The sequence below is a fragment of the Silurus aristotelis genome (assembly GCF_946808225.1).
Source record: "Silurus aristotelis genome assembly, chromosome: 9".
Taxonomy (NCBI): domain Eukaryota; kingdom Metazoa; phylum Chordata; class Actinopteri; order Siluriformes; family Siluridae; genus Silurus; species Silurus aristotelis.
In genome coordinates, this window is record NC_139582.1 from 18,494,416 (window position 1) to 18,512,517 (window position 18,102).

General features: G+C 38.7%; 2 protein-coding genes across 4 annotated transcripts; both read left to right on the forward strand.

The window, feature by feature from the left end:
* The first annotated feature begins 901 nt into the window (after window positions 1-901).
* Window positions 902-6,138, forward strand: manea (mannosidase, endo-alpha). Of its 3 annotated transcripts, none has more exons than XM_083550326.1 (5): window positions 902-1,093; window positions 2,155-2,773; window positions 2,855-2,964; window positions 3,060-3,136; window positions 4,992-6,138. In XM_083550326.1, the coding sequence occupies exons 2-5, from the start codon at window positions 2,254-2,256 to the stop codon at window positions 5,626-5,628; spliced, it is 1,344 nt and encodes a 447-aa protein (XP_083406452.1). In that variant the 5' UTR covers window positions 902-1,093; window positions 2,155-2,253; the 3' UTR covers window positions 5,629-6,138. The 3 variants fall into 3 exon arrangements, with proteins under 3 accessions (XP_083406452.1, XP_083406451.1, XP_083406450.1); XM_083550325.1 differs by having other exon boundaries at window positions 902-1,028; window positions 2,148-2,773; XM_083550324.1 differs by having other exon boundaries at window positions 903-1,093; window positions 2,148-2,773.
* Window positions 6,139-11,632: 5,494 nt separating this feature from the next.
* Window positions 11,633-16,884, forward strand: fut9a (fucosyltransferase 9a). The gene is made up of 3 exons (XM_083550329.1): window positions 11,633-11,976; window positions 14,957-15,118; window positions 15,200-16,884. The coding sequence occupies exons 2-3, from the start codon at window positions 15,100-15,102 to the stop codon at window positions 16,285-16,287; spliced, it is 1,107 nt and encodes a 368-aa protein (XP_083406455.1). The 5' UTR covers window positions 11,633-11,976; window positions 14,957-15,099; the 3' UTR covers window positions 16,288-16,884.
* Window positions 16,885-18,102: the final 1,218 nt, after the last annotated feature.

An 18,102-nucleotide genomic window follows, 5' to 3' on the forward strand; every position in this document is an offset into this window, starting at 1 on the left:
TCGCAAAAGCAGCCTGACAGAACTGAACGTTACGATGACGAGAGCAATACGACAAAATCGTAAGAATATTTAAAATTACAAGCAACAGGCACAAGCAGCAGCAAACGATGTACTGAACTGAACTGAAACTAGATCTAGTTCATCTTGCCATTGGATTTGAATAGGATTTGCAATAATATGCTTTGATTGCATTTTTAGGTTTTGATTAATAATAATAATAAAAAAAGGTTGTAAATGTATACACTGGGTGGTAAGGTATTAATTTACTGAGGGTAATAAATGCTTCATAGGCACCAAATCAGCAACCGTAAAGTGAACAGGGGGAAAAGCTAAATAAAGTAAATTAAATAAAAAAAGAAAAGAACGAAAAAATAGGGGGTAATAAAAGAAAATAATAGAAATTCAAGAGAAATACAGGAAAAAAAACATTTTTATGACCAAAAGTCCTATAAACACGTTGCTTTATTCTTACCCAGTTAAACTAGTTTAACTAATCTACTTTATCCAAACCATTACTGATCTTAAACATGAAGGATATCAATATTATTTTGGAACAGGACATTTTAGTTTATGGAATCGACTCCAGGAATCGACTCCAGGAATCGAAGCCCCACCGCACACCCCTAAATCAGCAAGTTAGGTAGCTCTTTATGTGCCTGATCGTTAATATCTACACGTTTTTATACCGAATTTGAATATACGGAAATTTATATTTATTATATATTTGATATTATTTATAATTATTTCAAATAATATTTCATTTATGGCATATAAAAGAAATAATTTTTGTAGATTTTTGTAGTATTTTTTTTTAAACAAGCGAATATAAAGGATACCAAAGGGTCTTTAAATCAGATTCAGCCTTATTCAGCGTATTGTTTTTTATTGTGAGTCGGAACTCAAATCGACCCGTCCTCCCTACTTTCAAGTGCACTTGTTGGTTTAAATAACGATGGCTGTTGTAGACTATTTAGTGCCCTTGATGTGGAATTTGCAGCTGATTTGGATTCAGGGTCTGACACTTCCGGGTAAACGCTTAATAATACTGTCAAATCCAAACACATCAGATTCACATACCGCAATGTAACTGAAGGTACTCTTACTGTTATTTATTGCTTATTAATTATTATTAAATGTATGTGTGTACATGCTTAATTATCAGCCAAGCCGAAACAACAGTTTATTAAACTCACACGGTTACTATTCTTCAGATGATCAGTTACACGGGTTAAGACTCGTATTTGCATTTTAAATGTATATAATGAACCCTGGGAGTCCATGATGATGTTCATCCTGGTGTCGGTTCGGTGTCGGTTCACTGGTTCCAGTTGACACTAATCACTGCTCAGAGAGAAGAACACGCATCGTCAAACCATCACACTTTGTCCTTGGAGTTGTTCAAGTCTTTACACTCATCCATTTGTCCAATGACAGTAGTTACTTAAATCCATCCATCCATCCATCTATCCATCTATCTGTTTTTCCTTTCTTTTCCAATCTTAGTCTCTTCCTTATTTTTCATTACTTTCTTCATTCGTTCTTTCCTTTCACTTCCTTCTCACCTTTTCCTTCCCTTCTTCTTTCTTTTCCTCCTTCCTTCCATTCTTCCTTCCTTGTTTTCCCTCCCCTTTGTTTGTATGTTCCTTCCTTCTCCTTTTCACTCGTTTCTTCCTTCCTATTTTTTCTTTTACATCCTTCTTTTTTTTCTTTTATTCGTTCACTCCTTCGTTCCTTACTTATTTTTTGTTCCTTTCTTATCCATCCTTCCTTCTTTAATTTTCTTTCCTCCCTTTACCATTCTTTCTCCTGTCCTTTTCCTTCCTTCCCTGAGATCTTCCTTGAGATCTGACTGTTTAGCTGCTATATAATACAGTACCGAACAGTAAAGTTTGAACAGATTCGTCAGAGACGATGAGGGAAAGACATCGGGTCGATATCACAGCAGAGAGAAAGTAGATATTTACAAGGCACTATAAAGGAATGTTAAATGCCGATATTCGGCTGTGAATAATGAGAGAACACTGATGAGAATGTGTTAAAATCTCGTCTCGCTGGTTAAACAAATGTTTCAGCGAAGGCATACTGTATGCAAAAATGAGTTGCCAATGGCACATGGAAATTAGCCCAGTGTTCTTCTGTTTCCCAAGGATGCAGCATAATGACCGAGCAAAGACTCGAAGACACAGACGTCAGAATTAGCGCAGACCTCCTGACCGAGCCCCTGTCTGTGGAACGGGCCTGGTTCTCCGGAGAATGACGCGATTTCGCCGCAAAATATGCCTGGCCCTGTCTGCGCTGTCCCTCTTCATCCTGGTCGTTCTGAAACTCCTGTCTCCAGAAGACAGGATCTCAGGTGCTGGCTTTGGACTCGAAATCTTTCCTCAGGAAAGGCAGGAAGATGTGCAGGTCGACACTGACGTGCAGGTCGACGCCCTGCCAGAGCCCAGCGTGATCAAAAAGATCTGGCAGGAGAAGGTTGTAAGCGTGTTTCGTAAAACATCTCAAGATCAAGATCTTCCTCCTCCAAACTACAACGTGCACGTCTTTTACTACACGTGGTACGGGAACCCTCGCTTCGACGGGAAGTACATTCACTGGAACCATCCGCTTCTGCCACACTGGAACGCCAATGTAGCACAGAATTACGCGACAGGGACGCACGAGCCTCCGGATGACATCGGCGCCAATTTTTACCCGGCCCTGGGGGCGTACAGCTCTCGAGACCCTTCCGTTATCGAGGTTCATATGCAGCAGTTACGGACAGCAGCCATCGGTAAGATCGAACAACCTGTAGCATTGATGGAAGGAGTCTCCAGTGTCAGCGCTTTGTAATGTTTTGACGTTTGCGTTCCAGGTGTTCTTGCGGTGTCCTGGTACCCACCTGGCATGAAGGACGAGAACGGCGAACCGACCGAAAACATTGTGCCTTTGATTCTGGAAGTAGCTGCAAAGTACAAAGTGAAGGTAGGACGTTTTTTTTTGTTTGTTTTTTTGTTTTGTTTTTTTTTAAGAAAGAAAAGAAAATTCGGTTCATTTTTTTTTTTTTTTTATGTTTTCAGGTGGTTTTTCATATCGAGCCATACCAGGAACGCAATGACAAGAATATGTTTGAAAATATCAAATACATTATTGAGAAGTGAGTATCAACGACACAGACTTTATTTTCAAACCCTTTTTTTTAAATCCTGCATATCTGGTCTGGTCCGGTCCGGTCTGGTCCGTTCTGGTTTATTTTCACTCACGTATTCCTTCAAACACCAGGAGGTGAAGCATTCTGACCGTCTCAAACGAGCTTCGAAAAAGAAAGTAAAATAAAGGATAAAAAAAAAGGAAAAATTAAGAAATATAAAGAAAAACAAAGGAATATGAAGAAAAAAGAAAAGAAAGGATAATGAATGAAAATAAAGGATAATGATTTGAGATAGACGATCCGCTGTGGCGAACCCTAATGGGAGCAGCCGAAAGAAGAAGAAGAAGAAGATTTGAGATAAAGAAAAATTAAGGAATATAAAGGGAAAAAAAAAGAAAGGATGATAAAGGAAAACGAAAAAAAAAAGTATAATGAAGGAAAATAAAGGCTAATAAATGAGGATAATGGATAAGAAATGAAAAAAAAAGGATGCTAAGGAATAATAAAGGATAATAAAGGTAAATAAAGAAAAAGGAATATAAAGAGAAAAAAAGGAAAATAAAGGAAAAAGAAAAAAAAAGGATGATGAAGGAAAATTATGAAGTATAAAGAAAGGTAAAGAATAATAAAGGAACATAAAGGATTACTAATCAAAAAGCTTCCTTAAATCTAATCATTGTTATTTATTATGGGTTAAATCTTGAATCACCCCGTCCTCCCTACACGCAAGTGCACTCGCTGGCTGCTGTCCCAAACGAGCTCCGATTGGTCGAAGCAGCAGTGGCAGTTTGGTGATTCAGGGATTGGAACTCATGACCTTCCGATCATTTTAACCACTGAGCCGCGAGATTTCATAGATCTCCATTTATTTATTTATTTTCAGCAGACCAGTTTTACATGAGATAGTCGTAATAATGTAGATGATTAAGGTTCAGAATTGCAGGCAGATTCAAAGGGTTGGAGAAACGCAAAGTAAATCAACGAAACCAGCAGCGATCATGCAAAATGCACAAAAAACGAAACTCCGCTTAAACGATTTTCAGGCACTGAGCCAAACAAATCAATAGCAGCTTATGCAAAATCAAAATGGAAGCCCTGTGAGATCTATGTGCCTTTAATCAGGAGTCAGTCGAGGTAATGGAATTGAACCACAGGACGTTTGATGATAAAACAGGATACAGGGTTTTTAGTAATTGAACCAAAATGCAATCCAAGGTAGTGAAAAGCAGAGTGAGGCATGTGAAGTTGAATATATTAGACACTGGTACGTGGTAAAGGGGTTTACAGTTTGTTTGCTTTAGATCTGGGGTTTCTTTTTTGCATAAATTGCAGGTGCGCTACCAGACATGTGGTCATGTGTGGGCTGCTGTGGGTTATACGCAGGTTCTGTAGTACAGACACGGGTTTTCCGCTTTGAAGAGTTGGATGAAGGAAGCAGCAGGGGATGTGCAGGTTCAACTGAAGTTCGGATTTTGTATTTTTTTTCCACATGAGAGTCTGAAGGAGCAGAAAATTATTCTGGCTGCCCAGACATAGAGAGGAAAAGCACTGATTTCAGAGAAACAAAAAAATATTAGACACTGAAAAGGCTGAACTGTAGGTTCGTGCTGAGTAAATACTACCAAGCGCCAATCAAAACAAGTTCAAAACAGAGCTCCTTTGTGACGCTGTGCATTAAGGCAAAGTGCTATACACGTGTATTTAACTGAATGGAAAAATTTTATGGTAATAATGTTAATCACTGGCTATCAGAAATGATGCGATTTGTATACCAGAGTCTGATTTGTAACACCTGCACATGTGAAAATCCACCAAAATGATTTAGTGTTATGACGTTACAATGTACGATTTTTGCACACAGGTACGGAGAGCATCCTGCTTTTTTCAGATACAAGTCGCGCACTGGAAAGCTTCTACCCTTGTTCTACATTTATGACTCCTACTTGCAAAGTCCAAAGATCTGGGCACAGCTGCTCAAGAGCACTGGGAAGACCAGCATCAGAAACACCCCGTACGATAGCATCTTCATCGGCCTGCTCGTGGAGGAAAAACATAAATCCGAAATCCTGGCTGCCGGCTTCGATGGCGTCTACACGTACTTCGCGACTAACAGCTTTTCCTACGGTTCCTCTCAAAATAACTGGAAGTCCATCAAGGCTTTCTGTGATCAGAACAGTTTGATTTTCATCCCCAGCGTAGGTCCAGGCTACATCGACACCAGCATCCGGCCCTGGAACGGGCAGAACACGCGGAACCGCATCAACGGGAAGTATTACGAGACGTCCCTGAAAGCGGCGCTGGACACCAAGCCCCAGATCGTCTCGGTGACATCGTTCAACGAATGGCACGAAGGGACTCAGATCGAAACGGCCATTCCGAAAATGAGAGGAAAGAACGTTTACCTGGATTATCTTCCCTACAAGCCGACTTTGTATTTAGACATTACACGCAGGTGGGCGGAGAAATTCCATCAAGAGCAGGAGAAATGGCTGCGCTGACTCACTTGGAAAAAAAGAAACGCTAAATATTTACACAGAACTTCGCCAAGTATTCAGCCATCCCGCTTGGGTTAAGTCAATGGATGGTGATGTCACTCTCAGCAGATGTCTGTCAGACGTCCTTAATAAAATGAGAAAAAAAAATAGCCTTTTGTATAACATACAAACACAAACATCGTTGTTGATTCCAGTTGTGAAAGTAAAGATCGCTCACTCTGTGATTGTCTGATTATTCAACAATTTAGATGAAAGATTTCGGTTAAATCATTGCAAGAATTCATATGGGACCAGGATTTGGAGGTCAGAAATGTTTTCCTCCTCAATAATAGACTTGATGTACAGAAATCTAAATATATTATTAATAAAAAGATGATATGCAGATGTTTGTTTTGGGCTTCTACATTATTTAGACAAAAATTTGTGGACACTTGACCATATGATTATGTGCGTTCTGAAAACTTTAATTTCACACTTGATTTGATGTTATAATAAACGCCACTCCTCAGAGAAGATGTTTTGCTTGATTTTGGAGTGTGTTTGTGGAGATCTGTGTGAGATTTATTTAGACACATTTATGAGGTGAGGAGGCTTGGGGAGGGTAGAATGCAGTCAGCATTCCAATTCATCCCAAAGGTATTCAATGGATTTTAAGATTTATAGCTGAAGATCCTCCACTCCAACCAATGTAAAGCATGTATTCATGGAGCTGGCTGGTGCACAGGAGCATTGTCATGCTGAAACAGGTTTGGGTCTCCTAATTCAATTGAAGTGGACATTTCATTGTAGCGCATCCAAAGAAATACAATTGTGTCCCTTCGGCTTTGTGGAAACAGTTTGGAGAAGAACCGCATACGGATGGAAATATCAACTGTCCCAATACTTTTGTCTGCATAGTGTATCTTATCTCACCTTTGGCATCTTTTTTTGGGGAAAAAAAAAATCATGTCAGTCTGTCAAACAAAAGCCTCAGGCAGCGAATCAAAGCGAAAAACATTTTAGCATTTTAACATTTATTCCTGGATTCCGGAGTCCAAACAGGCTGAAAATTGTTTCTCTGAATATACACAAGTTTTAGAAACTCTTCTATACTCACATGGATACAGTACTCACGATGACACAGTAAATGCATGCAGTAGCCCACAAAACTCAATAGAAGGTCATGCGGAAGCAGAATCAATGAAAGAGCTGTGAGATTAAATAAGCAGAATGGTGCATAACCATAGGAAGTGAATCCCAATCATAGTAGACAATAGTGCTTGCATACTGCAGCATTAAGACGTGTTGCTATCATTAAAAGAAGATTTACTGACTTTTACGCCTCCAGAGCCTGTCCCATTCTATACAATGGCATTTGAAAATCTAATGAGATTTTTCAAATTGGATATTTCTTTAGTGAATTTGAATAGAAAAGGGTACACACAGTCATTATTTACCTGGTATGTATTAGTTATATTGAGCAATCCTATTTAGCCTATCATGTTGACTTTGTGCTAGTTTTTATAATGCCCGAACTAAAATGAATTCATGGAGGTTTAGAAGAGGTCTCCGATGTGCTCTACGAAGCCCGTGGTGTCCTGGCTGATATTAGGAAAGAACACACAGCACACATTGGTTTAATGCAGGAAACAGACAAGTATATATACACTCTGGACAAAACCTGAGGTAAAACGATTGCCGATTTGTTAATAACACATAGTAAACCATAGCTAGCCCAGATAGTATTGTCACATATACTTTGTATTCACATCGTAAAGATCTTACAGTCTTTACAACCTTCTACAGAAGGACCATTGAAAGTATCATGTATATATATATATATAATGTATATGTGACAAAGAAAAGGCTATTCTATTCTATCCTGAGCAACTGCTTCACCGCCTGGTTTGGGAACCCTACAGCGGATAGTGAGGACGTCTGAAAAGATAATCATTGTCTCTCTTTCTTCCATCATTGACATTTACATCACACGCTGCATCCGTAAAGCCACCAGAATTGTGGCTGATGACACACACCAATCACTCCCACACTCTTCACTCTCCTGCTGTCTGGATAGAGGTACAGAAGCATTCGGGCCTCACATCCGGACTGTGTAACAGTTTTTTCCCACAAGTCATCAGACTCCTCAGCATGAAGGAACTGGACTGATACACACACAAAATTTAATTTGACTTGACTAAACCCTATTCATGAATTTCACCAAGCAAGTTTCAAGTTCAAGTATTGCTAAGATTTGCTAGTAAACCTTTTCATTAAAACCCTAGCTCTACACAATGTTTTGGAAGTCACTAAAGGTTGTACTTCTTAAAAAAAAAAAAAAAGACTCAGGAAGTCATTATTCCATTGCTTATAAAAAGGCACATTTTTGAAAAACAAAATAGCTGTAGTTGAGGTGGCAAATTTAAAACACTGCCGAAAAGTAGTATAGCTAAAACATTAGCTGCTTGGACAGAGCCGACAGTATGCTAGCTAGCTCTGGCCTAGCTTGATAACTAGCTAGCCAAAGCTGTAAATCAATAACAAGAATGGAGCTTATTATAACAGCACATGGAGTCTAAATGTGAGAAAGGATGTTTTAAAAGTATGAATCTTGTGGTCTGGTTTCCACAAGATAAAGACACAAGGAAGATTTCATGTGATAATGGTGAAGTCGAATGAGCTTCCTCAAAATTTTCACAGCATTAGTAGAGAAAACCACATTTCACACTGGTCAGCATCAGCTGATGTCCTTTACTCTGTTTATTAAAAAAAAAAAATAAAAAAATTCAAATGAAGCACAAATGCAATCAGCTTTATTTCACAAATGACTGTGGGCTCATTTTCACCTGTCGCCATGTAGCTGTGATGCCGATACGCAGAGACGAGTCAGCTGAGTGTGCACCTTTTTTCTTTCTTTTTTTTCTTTTTTTTTTTTTTTTTTTTTTTACATTTGAGGAAGGAGAAGCAGACGTTGATAAAACTAGGTCGTTCTCTATGTGAGTTTCTGACACTTGTCAACCCACAATGTTTCAGGACCACATATGAGCAGAGCAAATTACAAAAGACAGTGGACAGAGCTGATTTGAGGATAATAATGTAACGAAAAAACGTCTCTGGTCCCTAAAATCATTGCTTGTGTCAAAGTCTAATTGACTTGAATAGGAAAGTTGTGGCATTATCTAGCTACAGAATATTATCTGGTGTACCTTCCATCTGTAACACACCAGAAGTGCTAACATTGTTCAGGAATATTTTTCTTAGATTGTATTAGATACAGCTGAATATTTAATGTGTGTGTTCGAATTAAGTCCAAAAAAGCCTGTAAATAAATAAATAACTAAATCATTATGTATTGGCACAGCACTCACTGCATTACAGCTCCACAGTCCACAGTTCGATCCTGAGTTCAGGTTACTGTCTATTCTCTCTAATGTTTGCATGGATTTTCCCAGTAGGTGGACAGGCCAAAAAGCACTATATGGACAAAAGTATTGGCACGCATGACTTTTCCATCCATATGTGGTTCTTCCTTAAACTTTTACACCAAATGTGCTGCATGTTTCAGCATGACAATGACTCTATGCACAAACTGAGCTTAATGATATGATTTCCATAGGTTGGAGTGGAATTGATTTTGAGTAGCCTGCTAAAGGTGTCCACAAACCTTTGTCCAGACAGTGTTAATGTTTCTAAATATAAATTATATTAAGTATATAAACATTATCAGTAAACATGAGAAAAAATGTAATGTTAGAAACGTGTGCGTGTGTGTGAATAGAAATGTGTGTAAAGCTTAAAGGGTAGCCACTGTCCTCATTGGATAAGAATTGATACATATAGATAGATACAGATGGAGTGTATTAGTTACCACCGGGTATTCTCGTTGATTTGTCATCCTAACCAATAAAATACGGCATTTTAATTCCTGAAAACCAATCATACGAGACTACACCCTACAAATACTGTGGTGGTCATTCAAAGGGCCATCTCGCCAGCTTTGAGCACTGCAATAAAGGGATCATTTGGTTAAAACAAAGTGTCTTACTCTGTAATGCGAATTTCCATTGTAATATGCGAGTGCCACGTGGTGTCCACGATGTTTTCGCTTGAATTTAGAGGATTTTTCATGACCCTGACCAGGAAAAATGAATTCATTAATGTCATTTATTAATTAAAAAAATACTTTTAATGCATTTGGGGTTTTTTTTTTAAGTGAAAAGTAAACAATACAATGCCACCACATAATTAGGCAAGGCTCATAAATGCATAAAGTTCCTATTCAATTTTGCACATTCTAACCAGAAAATGTGGAAATAATACTACCACTACTACTACTACTACTAATAATAATAATAATAATAATAATGCTCAAACTGCATTTATTCCATTAGCTCAAAACCATTATGTATTATTTCAAGAATTTTAAATGTAATGTATTTGTTCTATCCTAAATAAGAGACCATTCAATCCAATACCATTCAGTTCTAATGCAGGAAAACAATAATGATAAGAAAATGGCAGAATATTGATTATATTTTCGCCCAAATAGCCCAAAAAGTACTGCCATTTGAATGGAAAACAATGCAGCTCTTCAAGAGACCTCAACAAAACATCTCTGCTGTATTATGTTTATTTTATGAGTAATGCTGCACTTGAACAGTGACCTGTAATTATTTTTAAGCAGCAGACCCAGAAAACACGGTCACAAAGTAACTGGGGAATAGTACTAAAGAACCGCCAGGGCTTATATTCAGAGCAGACATAGAAATGACCAAATTCTTATTTCCTGTCCTCTGTTGGTGCATAAATCCTTTAAGAATGTGGTGATGGTGATGTGTGGTGTTGAATAGTAATGATTACGATAATCATCATTTGTTGGCCCTTTTGGATTATCCAAACCTTTTTGAACAACTTTTGTGAGGCTCACTGAGAAGATGGCATGTGCCCAATTTGGTGATGATTGGAAAGAATTTGTGGCAGGAAGGAGAATGGGGGGAAAATCCAAGATGGCAGAAATCCTAGAAAGGCAAACCTTATTTAAAGAATAATATAAATAATTAGACAAAAGTTGATGTCATAGTGTGCATAGATCCTTGAAGCCAGGCTTTTCAATTTGTTGTACCTGGTTCAAAGGTTATGACCATAACATTTACTTCTAAATTAGGTGCCAAACTTGGACCAGTGGTGGCATTAGGGCATTGGGCTTTTTAATTAGGTGTACCTGGCTTAAAATGTATGACCATAAATGTACAGTACTTCTAAATTTGGCACTAGGGCATTGGGCTTCTTAATTTGGTGTACCTGGTTTCAAGGTTATGGCCATAAAGTGCTTATAAATTATGGCCAAAATTTGTACCAGTGGTGGCGCTAAGGCATTTGGGCGCACCCCCTAGACCAGGGGTCACGAACCATTTTAAAACTGAGAGCTACTTCTTGGGTACCGAATAATGTGAAGGGCTACCAGTTTAATACACACAGTTTTCAGTTTGATCTGAAATAACAAATTTGCTCAATTTACCTTTTATTATATGTTATTATTAATAATTATTGATATTCATGTATGTGAAGACACTGATCATGTTAATGATTTCTCATAATAATTATCAACAATGATTTAACAAAGTAGGAAACAGCTATTTTTAGACTCCTCATGTGGTCCTTGCGGGCGACCTGGTGCACCATGTAGGTGACCCCTGCCCTAGACCCACCTAGATTTGTAGGAACTATGGTTGCTGTACCTAGGCTGTAGGTGTACCTAGGCTTCTACCAAGGCTTGCGAGACATCCTAGATAGAAGAAGAAAAAGAAGAAGGGCGGGTATAACAATAGGAGGCACCATTGGTGCTTGGTTTTCTAAAAACAAGCAACTCATATATACCAATATAGTGTGTATCAGCTTCTAAAGGACTTTAGTTAATGGAAATGATAGAATATCAGCATTTTTATGATACCTCGTGTTGGTGTGTTCCATTTTTCTTTCTTTCTTTAATTTCTGCATGAGAACGCATCTTCAGAGAGCCGCATTGGACACCATAAAGACACAAGCAACCGCGCACCAAAGGCAGAGGCACAACCCCGGACACCCTCCCCTCTCCTCCCTCCCCCCATATAGACGCATCGACAGCGACATGTCTGTGCATCACAATCCACATGTCCTGCTCGGAGATGCAGGGGAAGAGCATGGCTTGGAGATGCTGGATAAGGGTATGCACCGTTAATCCACCTCGCCTGATTTCTCACTCGCATGCGCGCGCTGTGTGGGAGAGAGCCGCAGAGATGGAAATGGACGGATGATGATGATGATGATGATGATGCAGCCTCTACTGCTCCTTTTCTCCTTTAGGCTTTCATTCAGACACAATCCAATGCGATGGTGAGTAGAGGTTTTGCGCCCATTATTAATAGTTACAGTATTATTATTATTATTATTATTATTATTATTATTATTATTATTTTGTTGTTTACGTCGCAAATAGAAAACGCGCACGTGAAGACGCGACCTTGTTTGTGTTTTTTTTTTTAAAGAGATGTAAATCGTTACAAATGAATTATACATAATATATGAATTATATATAATATTTGCTTTGTAGAGTAGAAAATATCCCCCCGTGCACGCGATACCTTCTCAGAAAATCATAATTAAACCCCGCATCTCGCTTTTCTTCTAACAATGTGAGCGTTGGCTAATGAAATGGTTCATGCACTTAGTGTAATGAAATGAAATGCAGTCGCTACCATGCTCTCCTGTCAATTTTCCCCCTGTCCCCCCCCCAAAAAAAAACATAAATAATAAAAAAACTCACGTGAGTATACTGCATGCACATCATTCCCCCCCCCCCCCCCCCCCACACACACACACACACACACAAAATTATGCATTTACACCACAATCAGCAGGGTTGATTTTCATGCTTTATTTAACACTAGTGAATTCTGGTGCACTTGATGCAAACAGGCTTAGTTACTGTTTAGTCTGAAAGGGAGATGTGTACAGCATCAACGCAAATGTAATCATTATTCCTTAATACATTTGCAATCATTTGATTTGAGTTGATCATCTGCAGTGCCATGCATGGCTTCATGTAGATTCAGTACAGGTGAAGTGCTTTAGTTGTTGATCATATCAAACATCAGACGGAGGAGAAAAAATGAGGTGATATGGTTGCTGGTGACTGATTTGTGTAATTCAAAACCAGCTGATTTTTTATCAAAAAAACCTACAGTATCTACAATGTTGGGGAAAAACAAACACACAAACCAAAATACCCCCAGTGAGTCAGTCCTGCAGCTGATGGCATCAACACCTCGTTGATGAAGGAGGTCAGAGGGAAATTAATTGGCCGGTCTGGTTCGAATCGAAGTGAAGGCTATGGCAACACATAATTCTTTACAAGCACGCTGAGCTGTAAAGCATTTAATAATGCACGGAACCGTACCAAATCAGTTTTCCCTACTTAGACAAGTGCAAAAAAGCAGAGTGGGCAAGGATTACCAATGTCACACTGGCTACCTTTTTGTGTGTGTGTGTGTGTGTGTGTGTGTGTGTGTGTGTGTGTGTGTGTGTGTGTGTGTGTTCATTAAGCAATAAAACAGGATGTATCACAACGCTGTATTTCAGTAAACGGAACCGTCTGATGCACAGGCACAGACTGTGGTTTTTGAGGTTCAAAGTCTTGCACGCTAATCTTAATTTTTTTTGCGTGTGTCAATGTTTGCTGCATTGTAAGCAAAGTAAGCTCCTGACAAAACCAAGCTAAATATATTAGACCTGAAACAAGCCATGGACAATATGCAGCATCATTTGTTTAATATATTCCATAAATTTTGGGAATGCATTGATGTCATTGCACAGTGCAAGCTGTCAGGACTTCCTGAAGATGGCAGTATTCCCATTTACTCAAGTGAAAACCCTTTTCATTGTCACCCATCTTGATGTGCAAGAAAATATTAAGAATCACAGAGTAACACAGCAGATCCAGGATGCACTGTGCAAATAGACACAAGCAGGGTTATGTATGTAATATATAAGGAATTAAGAGAAAACAGTCCTTGTTATTAGAAAGAAAATACAAATCACTGTTGGTTGGGAGCCAATTCATCCAGGGCTTGTTGTATTCTTCATGTCAAGTCAAGTCAAGTTTATTTCTATAGCGCTTTTCACAACAGACATTTTCAAAGCAGCTTTACAGAAATCAACAGTCAAGGTGAATAGTGTGCATTTATCCCTGATGAGCAAGCCATGGCAACTGTGGCAAGGAAAAACTCCCTTAGATGTTATGAGGAAGAAACCTTGAGAGGAACCAGACTCATTTGAGTGACATCAAGAGTTTGATCATAAATCTTTCAACAATACAGAACACTGGAGAGTGAGAACTAACATGAGCACTGGAGTATAAGATTATAAGAAAATGTTCTTTCTACAGTCTTTGGTATAAAAGTAGGAGCTATTGAGCTCAACATTTGTGATCATCACAGATCCAGCAACAGCTTCTCCATGCCATAGCCTTTAAACACTTCTCTTCATGTTATTCACCATAGATTTATGTATTATCTTTAATATCGTAAAGTTTTCTGTGTGGACTTTTAGTGAACACTTGTATTGCTGTTACCGATATGTATGGAATTGCAGAGAGCCATCAGGGTTGCAGCCTTCAGGAGTCTGAAGATTGCGACCAAAAAAAGTGCATGAAAGATATCAGTCTGTGGCATCTACTGAGGGTCAGTCTAGACTAATTTATCCTTTACTACTGCTGAGTCAAATGTAAGATACATTCAATCCATCTGATTTTGGTTCTGGCCCAGACTCTTCATGGTCTAACTGGCTATGGGGGCATCTTGTACACGGCCCCATAGGGCTAAAAGGACCTACCCCTGGAGCCAGTGCTTGGGGGGGCGGTAGTGCTGAAAGCAAATGCCTTGTGACCAGACCAAAACGGGCGAAACGGTATGATTGCGCCATATTGTGTGCCATTTCACTATATGTTAGGGATGTGCATCTCTGTAACTGAAGCCGATCCGATTCGCATCTCGATGCATCGCCAACGATACGATATATTCAAGATACATATGAAGCGGCTACTGACGTGATTCACCCCAATTAAAATGTGGTGTAATTCAATTATTCGTATTGCGATTCAATGCAATACGATGCAATGGAAACAATATGAGGCTATGCAATTTAATAAGGTACAGATGGTTCGCTTTTATTTTTTTGGTTCAGACGGACCTTCTAACACATGGCCCTTTCATAAACAAGTGTTTGTATACATAAATATATATATTTATTAAATAAATGATGTGTTTAGTCTAAGTTAACTATTTGATGGTGTACTTTTGTGTCACGTTTTCAATAGAGACCTACACTGAGAGAACTTTACACACCTTTTCCAAGACTGGGCCAAATGAAGCTTCAAACTCTCCCTAGCTACATTTTGCTTTGTTACTGTTAAAAAGGAAAGAATCGGCTGAAGCACCTGCTTTGCAAAAGTATTTCTGAATGACTGCAAAACTACCAGGTAAACAGTTTTTATTTGCTCATTTCTTATTTACCACACCTTCTTCAATATTAATTTCATTTCGTTTTTCTTTTTTTAAAGGCCAGAGTATGCCATCTGCACCTACACACAGAATCCTGCGACCGCTCCTGATTGGCACCTTCTTACTGGGCTGTTTTGTGACTCTATTTTTGATGTACTTCAAGCCGTCCACTAGCTGGTTATCAGGCCCGGTAGAGTCGGAAACATCTACGGCTCGAGTAAAGAGTCTCCTGTCCAACAGAAGTGAGCAGAACCAGACCACGGTGCTCGTCTGGCTCTGGCCATTTGGGGAAACCTACGACCTGAACGTGTGCAGCTCCCTGTTTAGTATAGACAATTGCTTCATAACTGCTGACCGCAACCTTTACAACAAATCCGATGCAGTCGTCATCCACCACAGGGACATCAGCACCGATCTGTCAAATATGCCGCCAGCGTATCGACCTCCTCTGCAAAAATGGATCTGGATGAACCTCGAGTCACCATCGCATTCATCCCAGTTACCCGGCATCGAGAACCTGTTTAACCTGACCCTGAATTACCGCCAGGATGCTGATATCGAAGTGCCTTACGGCGCCATTGTCGCCTCGCAAGGCGAGGAAGGTTTCGTGCCCCCGAGCAAGAGCAAGTTGATCTGCTGGATAGTGAGCAACTGGAACCCGGAGCATGTCCGAGTGAAGTACTATAATGAACTGTACAAGCACGTGGAGATCCACGCCTATGGCCAGGCGTTCGGCGAGTACATATCGGACCAGGACTACTTCCCCACCATCGCAAGCTGCAAGTTCTACTTGGCGTTTGAGAACTCGATTCACAAGGACTACATCACGGAGAAACTCTACAACCCCCTCTCAGTCGGCACAGTGCCAGTAGTTTTGGGCCCACCTAGAGAGAATTATCAGAATTTCGTCGAGGGCGATGCTTTTATCCACGTCGATGACTTCTCGTCCCCCAAAGAGCTGGCTGAATACCTTTTATTTCTGGACAAGAATGAGGAAAAATACTTGAGGTACTTTGACTGGCGTAAACACTTCAAGGTAAAGAAAGCCTACTTCTGGGCTGAACACACTTGTCTTGCGTGTGATTATGTCAGAAGACACAACGAGTACAAAGCTTTTAATAACCTCGACAAATGGTACTGGGGTTAAATCGGGTAATGTGTTCATTGGTCGAGAGTGAAATAAGAGTGAAATAAGGTTGATACCATATTTTCCAGGCTATAAGACACATTGTTTCCCCTTTAATAAGCAAAACGAATACAACAAACTGCCATCTGTTATTTTTTTAGGTGCCAAAATTGGAAAATTTCTATAGTAGACCTGATAAGGTTTTGATTTGTGCTTATCAGGGGTAGTTATTAGTAGGGGTGGGATATTACTAGCCTGAGGTTTTGTTCATACTTGATCATTTATCATAGTTGCCTGTCAGACAATTAGGTTAAACAACCAGAATTTTATTCATTTAAAAAAAAAAACTAACTGATTATATGGTTTGATAATTTTTTTAACAAACTGACTATATGGCATGTTTTGTAATCTTACTGCCTGCTGCACTAAACATGTCAGAATATCAACTACAGTATTGTGTGGTCATAATCAGTTACCTTGCGGTTAAGCGTATATCAGGACACTAGACGGACGCGAATAACCTCTGTTATTGAGAGAATTTGTTAACATTTTAGCGTCTTATTTGCTGAATTTTTTTCCAGAGTGTAAACGCAGCATGCCACATTTCAAACATTTCTTCATTCATTTTCTGCCGAGCAAAAATGTCAAAAATTTCGGACCAAATTTGTGGAATATGACCAATGCTGAAAAAAGCAGAACATCGTCTTGTAAAGTCAATACATTGCACGACTATTGTGCGACTAAAAATCGCCATCATATCACTGATATCTTAAACTATGAAGGATTCTATTGCCGTTTATAACCTTTATATCCATTGTCAAATTAGTGAAATGCAAGATATATTTTTAGATATTAAAGAGATCAGGGCCAAAGCAAAACAGCTCAGATTGTGCAACTGGATTAACACAAAGTGTTGTTAAATATTATTAAAGGTCCATTTAAAAAACAATGTATTCACAATAATGAAAATATAATTAGCTTGCTAATTTGACGCCCGCAGAATTTCAGGTATGTCCATCATTCATACATTAGTAAGTGGAGCTTATTGTCCGGAAAATATGGTAAATCCACCCCGAATGAGGAGTGGCATGATCTGATTAGACAGCTCTGGTTTATTTTTGTAAAAAAAAAAAAAAAAAAAAAAAAAAAAAAAAAGAAGGAACAAAAAAAACAAATGAAGCGGTTGAATTAATTTATTTTGATAGTCATGCTGAGCACTTTCCATATTTATTCATTTTGAATGAATGCAGAAAACATATTTTATTATGTGATAGCCCTTGCGGTGGACCGGTTTGTTTTCTTAATGCCTTATTTATCACATTTGGTGATTTGTTTCAAGTCGTTATTCCATCTCGTCTCACATCCAACTCACCGAATCATAAACGACTCCGGCGGGAGAAATTATGTGTCGAATAGGATATAGTCGTGTATTATTTATTTCAGTACGGTATAGTGTAGATATCGGTGTATGTCAAGTAGGCAGTGTTTTACAGACCTATGAATCGTGTACGTGTTTGTCCTTCGCAGTTTATAGTGTAGTGACTGAATTCGGGTTACTTTTCAGGATCTTTTGCGGGAATTTTACAGAAAAGCTCATATATATATATATATATATATATATATATATATATATATATATATATATATATATATATATATATATAAAGTTATGTATGTATGTATGTATGTATACACATACACATATCATACACATCCAAAAGGTCTGATATTTACATTTCTTTGGAATAATAAGTGTAACAATGTCATAAGACCCAGAGACCAGTTTTACTCTCATATCTGATGACTATGATATCAAAATATCATAATAGCAATATC